At 38.9% G+C, this 10,983-nt stretch overlaps 1 protein-coding gene across 1 annotated transcript in view; it reads left to right on the forward strand.

Moving 5' to 3' along the window:
* Positions 1–10,644, forward strand: part of nab (NGFI-A-binding protein homolog) — a 34,387-nt gene extending 23,743 nt beyond the window's left edge. The window contains exons 3-8 of the mRNA XM_074103225.1: positions 2,308–3,053; positions 3,570–3,697; positions 4,696–4,756; positions 7,418–7,482; positions 8,613–8,688; positions 9,140–10,644. Of these exons, the coding sequence (XP_073959326.1) occupies positions 2,308–3,053; positions 3,570–3,697; positions 4,696–4,756; positions 7,418–7,482; positions 8,613–8,688; positions 9,140–9,259 (1,196 nt within the window). The 3' untranslated portion in view covers positions 9,260–10,644. The remainder of the gene's footprint in view (positions 1–2,307; positions 3,054–3,569; positions 3,698–4,695; positions 4,757–7,417; positions 7,483–8,612; positions 8,689–9,139) is intronic.
* The last annotated feature ends 339 nt before the right edge of the window (positions 10,645–10,983 follow it).

Genomic DNA, 10,983 nt, shown 5'->3' on the forward strand with positions numbered 1-10,983 from the left:
AAACCTATACAATTTATACAACATATAATGGCGCTGCCAAGAGCACAGCCTAAGGTATCGCCAATATTGGAAGATATTTTTTCTTTTAGAAATATAAATTTACTCGCAAATGTGATGAAAAACATTGTATGTCGCACGGGCGGTACTAGAATTACGAACAACGTCTTATTAAAGCCCTCAGTCTTCGAATCGGGCTTCTAATAGACTCTCGTTCATAATTCCTTATTTACCGCCCTTAAGACACAATGTACCTACTAAAACACCATAAAATATTTAACAGTACAAAAAATACAGATGCATAGAAATTTTCCAGTAAGCAATAGTGATCTCTGCCAGGCCACCTTTACAATAGTACCTAACTATAGTATAATATTCATACGGAAACGGAATATTTTACTTTTAAAATTACAACAGGGGATGGCTACAAGTTAACTCAAGCTTGATTCGGATAATGAACCAGAATTCTAATTTACAAATGTATAGATAGTTACTTAACTTTAGGACATTTTTAAAACTATATACTTTGATTGTTTAAAAAAACAAAACTGACTTTGTTCGAAACCAATGCTGGGAAAATCGAAGTTCGTATCGTACCGTCCCTCTCACTCTCGTATTGAATAACATAAGCGTCAGCGGGGCGGCAAGAGACGAAGTTCGAATTATGCCACAATTTCGCACTTCGTAGTATACCTATAGGGACTGATCCCCAAACACTCAAAAGTTAGCAAAAGGAACCCAAGAAAAAACACTTTCTCATCACAAGGGATGCGCAAAAACAACATTTCCATACAGAAAGCTTAAAAACGCAGTCGCCTAATGCAAATTTATTTTTTCTTAATTCTAACTTTTTTATCTGCAATTACGTCGGATGGAAGGGTTTTGGCCGGTCTGCCTTTTGTTTTTTTTTTCGCCCCTTCGCAAAATGGTCACGTAAGACATTTGCATATTTGCCTAAATTAAGTGTGTGAATTGATGTTTTTTATCGAATCACACGTTTTTGTTGAACAATGACAGCAATGAACTCGCCCCGCTAGTTTTGCATATTAATATAATGTAGAAAGATTAGTTTTTTTCCACTTTTGTACTGAGGGAGCTGATGAAGATGGTTAATCCTATTTGTGAAGTGGCTTCTTTCGATTATGCTAATTTTTTTGGGTTGCGTGTTGTGGCTGGTGGAAATGAAACCCAAAATGAACAAGTATAAGATGCTTTGGCTACATAAGTCTTTGAGGATCAGAATTGGTTTCAAACAACGCCAGTTTAGTTTAAAAAAGTTTCTGTTAATAATTTCATTTTTGAAACAAGCTTTTTTGCCGACTGTACTTGTATTATAGTTTAAACTGCATATCCGTACTAAATTTCAAGTCGGTACTTTTAATCATTGAGGAGTTCCCTCCTGCGGAGACGATCCTGGCAGGACCACCAAGATGTCATTACCAGAATATTGTATTGTCTCTAAATTGACATAAGTATGTTAAATTTTATGTCAATTGGACCACTGGAAGGATAAATTTAGCTTCCAAGATTTGACCCAAACAAATAAATAAATAGACAGGGCAAGCTAAAGAAAAGCTTGTAAGTGTCGTTAAGTTATTGTTAGGTATCCTTACATATATAAATGAAAATAAGCTAGATTCCTAAAAATATATGACTACAAATAAAAAAAAATACAAAAAATAAACATATACTAAAAAATATGTCGTTATTTTATACAAAAAAAACATTACGAGTACATACATAATTTTTTATAAATATTCAGTAAATATTTATATACTAGTCAGTCAGTATTTAAAAAAAAACGGCTACGTACATACTTTTAAAACTTATGAAGATATAGCCGCTTTAAGTTCCGTGTGACGTCAGCCTACGTACACTTTTTACTAAGGAGTGACGTCACGGGCGGGCCCCCCACTTCTTTGTAAATTGCTTGATTGACAAAAAAAAAGTGTCCAATATTTTCTGATAATGTAACTGACGGACTATTTTAATTAGAATATAATTTTTTGCTATACAAAGTATCCAATTAGGTACAGTCGAGTTCATAAACTAGTGAGTAAAAATTTGATTAAAAATATCTGAACCGCCTCTACGCCGTTAACAATAGAGTCGTGTTCAGATATTTTTGATCAAATTTTAGTATAGACCTAGGTTTCTAAGTAAATGTATGCGAAATAATAACAAGCCTGTGTTTTAGAAGTTCAAAGTTGTATTTACAACAAAATACGGAAAGATTTAGAAATATTTTTGACTCAATAATGATGTCAATGCGACCACAGATTTACTTATTTCTTATTTATGTTTATCCAGGCGGTGACGACGTCCAGCAACTTTGTGACGCGGGGGAGGAAGAGTTCCTAGAAATAATGGCTCTAGTCGGCATGGCATCCAAACCCCTACACGTCAGGCGGCTACAGAAAGCTTTACAAGAGTGGGTCAACAACCCCGCCCTATTCCAGATCCCTATAGTCCCAAGCATCTGCCCCTCCGACAACCCCTTCATCCAATGCAACCAAAGACTCCTCCCTCTTCCTAGTTTACCAACAACTTTACCAAGATCGGTAAATTCGCCGGAAAGTCGTCCGGCGTATAGTCCCTCCCCTGGTGCTCCCGAAAACAGTTGCGGTTCAACGACGTCCCAACCTAACGCCAGTCCTGTCCACAACAACTTTTCCAAGATAGTCTTACCTCCATCTCCTGCTGCAGCAACTCCCGTCACTTCCACAGCTTCTAGAAGCTTCTCTCCGCAATCCGCATGCCCACCTTCAGCAGGGTCAAGTCCAAGCTCTGTTACTTCCCCAGTGCAGTTAACGCCAGCATTATTAGACATTCATGTACAAAAGTTAGCCGCTGCGGCAGAAAAACTAAGCAAACACTTACCCCAGTTAGAGCCAAAGCCTCAGAATACGAAGAAGAAGATGTGTAAAGACCTGGAGCTGGTAATGATGATGCCAGAGTCAGACCCTAGGAGGATGGAGGAGATTAGGAAGTACGCGGCGATATACGGGAGGTTCGATTGTAAAAGGAAGCCGGAGAAACCTTTGACGTTACATGAGGTGAGCTTTTAATTGTTATTGGTGATATTCGGCCCAAGCTGTCTCATTCTGAGAGAAGGCCTGTGCCCTGGAATGAGTCCTATATGTATAGGCCGAGATGGTGTTGATGATGATAATTAATTCTATGTTCACAGTAATAGTGGAATTAGAAACAACACAGACAAACAGACTTATCCCTATTAGGCATTACGTTGGACGCCAAATTGACATAAAATACTACCGGCGATCATTGAGTCAAAGCTAATGTTAACAGTAGGTACCTATGATTTTACTTTAAAGCAAACAGCTTGTCCCTCTCGCCAGATGAACTTATGGATTTTATGGGGCTTTGTTAAAGTCCTCCTTTGCTTCTGGCAACAAACTTGTACTGTTGCCATCAGATACTTCGGAGCGAGGTGATCAAAAATAGCGGTACACCTAATTAAGGTATTATAGTTAGTGTATCGATATTTTTGATCACCTTGGCCGCTCCGAAATATCTAATGGCGACTGTACCAATAACCCGTTGATGACCAGGTGATGGTGAACGAGGCAGCTGCGCAGCTGAGCCGCTGTGTGCCGGCGCTGCTCACGCGCCGCGACGAGCTGTTCCCGCTGGCGCGGCAGCTCGTTCGTCGCGCAGGTCTGCACTACTCCAAGCACGGGTGAGTCCTGATGATCAATGGCATACATCGGCCAATGCACGCCAGTTCTTAAAAAACCTGATCTATTGATGCTTTTGTTTGGCTAAGCGAAGATCTTAACTTACGCGCTAGTGATGAATCTGCCAACCATTGTTCTACATGACATAATACAAATGAATAAATTCCTAGTTCTAGTTCAAGGCAGTATCCAAGTTTCTAAACTTACATAGAATCATAAATACAACTTTTGATTCTCCTTCTTCGGATTTTGTTTCCCAAGGGATAACATCTATCGAGCTGCTAGGAGATCATAATAAATTAACTGTTAAATTAATTTGTTCACCCGCGACCTTATAACAGCAACAAACGACAGCCAACCACCACCACACTATACTAACGCGTTTCGAACTCAACCAGAGTTCATCGTCAGACCAACACAACCGTTCACCATGCTACCAGATGTTAGACTCAGCGTCGTGTAGTGTGGTGGTGGTGATAGATGGGTTTGTGTGATGTGTGTGTACACGTATTCTTACAGCGTGGAGGCGGAGGAGGGCGTTTTTTTAAAAAAGGTGTACCATTTCCTTTTTTTAAACCGTTGGAATAATTATACTTTTTCTTACTCAGAATCCAGGGCACAATCGATTCCGATCGCTTAAATAAATGTCCCCATTTTTTCATACAAAATTTTACGAGTCAGTTTTGTCACGCCCCTACCGAGTGTGTGAAAAAAACATCGCAAAACTGTCATTTTTTTGGGGACATTTTTTCAAACTATCAGAATCGATTGTGTTCTTGATTCTGAGTAGGAAAAACCATATCTTTTCCAAAATATTTTATAAAAAAAGAAAGCGTACGCTTCTTTTAAACGCCCAGGAGCTGGAGGAACACACATTTGTTGCATAGACGTAGCTATCGCGTGTGAGCAAAGTAATTGTTTTTAGTTCATCAATATGGTCCTCCGCAAAGTACCTAACGCCTGGTGCAATGAATTTACTGGTTTTACTTCTGCTTTCCAGACTCCCCCCCACGGCGGCGACGGAGGAGGAGGATGAGCCGGCGACCAAGCGCACCCGCCAGGTCGCGCACGTTGACCTCACCGACTAGCACTAGCATAACTTGGAGTAGCGCTAGCATTTGCACTAACTGACTTGGCATAAAGCAATTGTAGGGGTCGTAGTCTTACCCCCTGTCTCATCATTGATCAATTTTATGTGACAGATATGTGTGATGCCATCTCTGTTTGTTTTGTCCGAATAAACAGAGACGGCATCACATTTATCTTTCGCATAAAATTTATTAATGAATGGTGAAACAGGCCCTTAGACCCTGGCAAGTTTGTACGTGACACTCGGTGGAGACCTGTCACAGGGAGCTTTAACTGCCCTTATCAAGATTTTTTTGATAGCTGCGGTAAATGCTGACTGCGACAGGATTCTATTGAGTATCACGGACGAATGTCAAGATATAGCGATTGAGGTAGTACTAACATCTAAATTAGCTCATACATACCAGGCTATGGGATAGAGATTACCCCCAGATGGGGTAATTTGTGCTAAGAGATGATTGCACGATCAACCCGAAATTGACAATGAAAATAATTGAACTAACACTTCACAACGGCAATATTACTAAACTTACTTTTAGTCTAGCACTGTGCCTGGACTGACTAACCCAAGCATTGGTAATAACAGTGGCCTGTTTACAACTCTAAAAGTAACTTTGACTTAAGTGAATGCAAGTTAACTAAGGACAATTAACACGGTTATTTGTACTAATTAATGCACTAACATGGACGAAAACTGGTATTTTATCGTCACAAATTCCATCTTGAAGTCGAATGATAGTTATTGTTGGAAGGTCAATGGCTACTTTTTACATATAATAATTTATAAGCTAATAAAATTGACAATTAAAACCCTGGTAGAAATTCAAAATTCTTATAAAATTCTAGTAGAGTTTAATGTTCAAAGTCTGGTGGAAATTCTTGTAAGTTTCTTATTAGAATCCTAATTTTGTTTTCTGCTTACTAATAAGAAATAACTTATATTTTATTACAAAAACTATAAAAAAATCTAATACCTTCATATTTAAACTTAAAGGACCAAGTAGTTAACCTTGCGGCATGAACTCGTGAAATTAACTACCAAAACAAAAACTTATTATTTTATGAATATGTTAGAAAAATACAAATGTCATAAATAGTATTTCGATATCAATATTCATTATCAATATATTTCATATCATGTATTTCAATATCAATTTCAAAACATTCATCTTTTTTATTTTCTCATATTAATGTTAAGGTAAGCATGTTAGAAAGTATCAAAAGCTTTGTCCAATTCAGTTGCAATATTATTGTAGTTTATTTTTAATTTAGCTCATCTGGAATGGCATTATCCTGGCTTTGGTAAGTAGAAAAAATATTTTCTAAATCTGCATGTCGGTCTTTTCGTTAGTAATTGATTCTGGTGCTTTTAACTAACTTAATTAAACTATTTTTGTAAGATATCACTTATTTTCATTTTATTTTGTTGTGACCTAAACAAAGCATTTAGGGTTCAAAGTCAACTCACACTCAAAATTCACATTACTGCAATGCCGTGCTTTTTTCACTGCTTCATCAATCACTTCATGTCATCTTAAGTATAAAATCATGGAGAAATTAACCAATCAAGTCCTAATCACTTATACTACAGCACTAGTTTTTCTAAATACCTAATTTTTTTAACCCTTTATGGATCGCTAACTACGTCACTATCGATCATAATCTCTGTAATAGATAGATATATCTTGCTTGACCTAGAATCAGGCAGTACTCTTAAGACTTCAGCAATCGCTGCAGTAATAACGTCGATTTTTTATACAAATTGTGTAGCGGTCACTAAGGATAAAAGGAGGAGGAAGGATAAAAGAAGGGTAATTAGGTTGATAAAGTAAACGACCGTATTGTATGCTGAATGTGAACGCTCTTTTAATGCTAAATGATTGTTTCGATAGTAACGTACGTTATAGTCTGTCAAAAAAGAGAAGAAACTAAAAAGTGGCAGCACTGTAGTGTCATCCCTTTCAAACCCTGACAAACCAAAAAGGGAGGACACTACAGTGTTGCCACTTTTTAATTTCTTCTCTTTTTTGACAGACTATACGTGCGTTTGCAAACGCTTGCGCAACGTAAACTATGTGCTTCTTTTTAATGTATATACGAATAATGTACGCTTGTCCGTACATCCTGCCTGACGTTGACGTTAAATTATATTCAGTAATGATAGTGAACACTTGATACTTACGTTAAGTGGGAGCGAAATCCTATCTCTTTCAAACGCCACGTGCAAGAGTAGGATAGAACTTCACACGCGACGACCAGTATGCACGCCTTGAGGGTTCCTTTGACAAACTAATTGGCAGTTGTATCTTGAGGTCCGTTTGACAACTTTGATATTTGTGTCACTTTTTGTGATTGGATGAATAATAATTAAATAAGCAAATCGCAAGCAAGGCTGTAATGTCTGTAATATCAAACGGACCTCGCGATACTAACGCCATCTAGCGATATTTCGCGTATCAAGAAACCCTCATAGTCAGGGGGGCTACAACGAAATTCGAAAATCGAACTTCGTATCGTACCGTCCCTCTCACTCTCGTATGAAATAATTTTATACTAAGTTCGAATTTTGCACTTCGTAATAATATAGGGCCCGGTAATGATAACTTGTCAATAACGTAAGGGTTTGACTGCAGGATGGCGAGGAAGGCAATGGCGTCCGAGCCAGCCCTGAAGCTGCCAGGAGCAACTCTAATAACAGGTGATTTTAAAGACTGGCCACTATATTATAATAAAAATAAATCTGATTTGTTATTTAATGTCTTGATTTTCCGATTAACAATCTTTTTAAAGCAGAAAGTTTTTTTTCTGGAATTAGGTAGTGCTTATCTATGTATATTATATTGAAAAGAGCGCCATCTCGCGTTCTGATGAGCAGTTCCATAGAAGTGTGTGGTTATGTCATTCAGACATGTTTTTCATAGATGGCGCTTAGCGTAGTTTAATTAGCAATTAATAAATGTGTTGAATAATGAAGCACTATACAACAACCGTGGTGATCTCGTGGTTTGACCGATCGGCCTCGAGAAGAGAACCGTGGGTTCAAATCTGTGCTGAGCTTTTTGAAATTCATATGCGAAATGACATTTGAAATGTACTATGAGTTTTATGGTGAAGGAAAACATCGCGAGGAAACCAGCATGAACTATGCAATTTGATGGTGTGTGTGAAATTGCTAATCCGTATGGGGCTTTCATGGGTTCCCCACCAATTTCGTCCAATTATCTTATTAGGAGGCCTGTGTACAGCAGTGGAACGTTTACAGGGTGCCTCATAGGGCTTTAAATACAAGGTTCGATTCTAGTCGCATAACTGAGCTGCTTGAGCTGGGTATTCAAATTCAATTCAAATTCTAATAATTTATTCAGTAAATACCCCCTCCCCTCCCCTCCCTCCCCCCTCTCCCTCTTGCCCTCTTGTTCTGAGAGGAGGCCTGTGCCCAGCAGTGGGACATATATAGGCTGGGATGATGATGATGATAATGATGATTCAGTAAATAGGCCGCAGTGGGCACTTTTGCACGTCATTTTTTAACTACCAGTGCTTTCGGAAATACCATCATTGCCAAGAAGAATGCGCCTCGAGCAACTTGGCAGAGTGAGAAATTTTTTCAAAATAAAATAATTACAAATTAAATACTTAAAAACTACTGTGTAAAATTAAAGAAAAAATTACACGAAAAGAACAATAATAATACAGAGATGTATGGGATCCCGTAGTTATAATACTAAAACTAAACATTATCATTATCTACGTTCAGTGGAAGTGTAGAATGCTTCCACCGTCATAATTAAAACAGTCCTGGTACATTTGTTAATGTTTGTTTCCCAGCTGGTGGGGCGTGAAGGCAGAGAGCGACGACGCAGACTCCAGATGTTCCTACTCTAGCACCAGCACTCCACCACCGGTAAAGCACTCATCCATTAGTTCATGGCCTATGCGCTTGTTTCAGACAAATTTTTCAACAGTGCACGTTTTCCCATCTTAGGCCTCTAGGTTGACAAAGCATCTGCAATACCCCTGGGGTTGCCCCAGACCCATTTAGCAATTTTAGGTTTTAAGTTTGACAAAAACGGTATGATAAATGTCGCGGAATGCTCTCCCCGAACTTGTGATAAGTGCACCTTCAGTGAACAGTTTTAAAAATAGACTAGACAAACACTTACAAAAAAAAAGACTAAAAACACAACAGCTGTAAGAGCTGCTAGTGTATTATTTCAATAAAAATAATAATAGTGACAGGTTGCTAGCCTGCCGCCTACGGTATACCATACACACCAACACACAACACCACACATCACATCAGGACAATATACAAGAATTTAGTTTACAGACACTTTATATTAGCTCTATTCCAGGATACAGAAGAATCCCGTCCGCAAGTGGTCGCCGCCAGAGGAGACAGCATCATAGCAGTCGCAAATCCTGCTCTACAGCCGCCACCACCTCCGCATCCCGCGAGGAACCACTCCAACTGATGCTCCCAGATGACAACGAAGACCTTCCAACGGGAAGAGCTTATGGTTCCATGACCTCGGTGGAGAAGCTTCATCATAAGCCTTATAACCTATTGCAGACAAGTGTGAAGATGGAATGAAATGCCTTTCAGGTTGTGCAAGACAATATGACAGCGGCATATTCGATCACAGGAAAGAAAGAAAGAAAGAAGACATTTTTATATACATGCACAAAGACACAAATACAACAAAATGAAAAAAAAAACAATAAACAGCCAACACAAATAAAACAAAAAAGAAATACAAAAATATACGATTTTGCGTAAAACGGCCGCTGACTCAGGCGCTGGCTGAGGCGTTAGAACAGCAAACAAGCTAAGCAAGCAGGCAAGCCTAGTTAGTGTATCATAACTACAGTCAATTAAAATAAAAATAAATTAGCCCACACTTGCTGAACAGGAAGACGCAGCGTTGGCAAGACTTCCACTAGGTGGGCCGATGACACTGCAGAATTTGCGACTAACCGTTGCATGCAGGCAAATTTTCGTTTATTGCAGTAGAGGGGAAACCTTATAGCTAAAATACCCCAAAAAAGGACTTATCGCGCAAAACACACGAGTAATATTTACCTTGACGTTCCGACCACATTACCTACAGGCAAGCAAGCAATGAGGAGGCAAGGGGAGGCCTTTCTTTTAAAGTAGAAGTCTTTCGAATGATGATGATAATTGATCTCGGCTATGAAACACTCCTACTAACATACAAAAATTTTAAAAATAATCACACAGAGTCGTATGACATCGGTGGGGATGGTGTGTAATGAGCCTCCTTATACTATGTTCCAACGGCAGGCGAAAAAATATGGACAACCTTTCTCATGTATCTCTCAACGTCGTTCTAAAACATGATACAATAAGTTTTATTGTCTTGAGTGACCACTAACAGCCCATACTTTGTAAGTTTGTACCGAGAGCAAATGATAAACAAATGCATCGAACAAAATATATTATTATACTTCTTCAATGTACGTTTTTTCGCGTGCCGTTGGAACACATACTTATTAGGGTTCACCATCAAGACATTAAATTTTTGATGTTGATATTAATATGTCGATTTGAAGACGAGGAAGGGCAAGGCAAAAGTTTTTGTTCATTTTGGAATGGTGTTTTTACAGATGTCACAAATCTGCTTCAATGACGCGTTTGCTACCACAAGAACATGGCGGTGTACTGGTTAAAAAATATTAGAATTTTAGTTGCAGGTGGTAGGACCTTGTGCAAGGTCCGCCCGGATTGCTACCACCATCTTGCTCGTTAATCCTGCCGTGAAGCAGCAGTGCTTGCACTGTTGTGTTTCGGCGTGGAGAGTAAGACAGCCGGTGAAATTACTGGCACTTGAGGTATCCCATCTTAGGCCTCTAGGTTGCCAACGCATCTGCAGTCCCCCTGGTGTTGCAGGTGTCTATGGGCGGTGGTGATCTCTTACCATCAGGAGACCCACTTGCTAGTTTACCATCCAACCGAATAAAAAAAAAAAAAAAAAAAAAAAAGATTGTCATAACATATTGGGCACGTTTTTTACTGTATTCAAACAAAAACACAAAAAAGAGCGCAAATTTCGCAACATAAGGTCAGTGACGGCACATCTACCTAAGCAAAATAAGCAAAAACCCGATTGCCTCAAAAAACTGTAAACCAAGTCTAGCCTACAGTACTTTCACTCTAGCATGGTGCGGGTGACACTTG

This window comes from Choristoneura fumiferana, chromosome 20, assembly GCF_025370935.1.
Source record: "Choristoneura fumiferana chromosome 20, NRCan_CFum_1, whole genome shotgun sequence".
NCBI lineage: Eukaryota > Metazoa > Arthropoda > Insecta > Lepidoptera > Tortricidae > Choristoneura > Choristoneura fumiferana.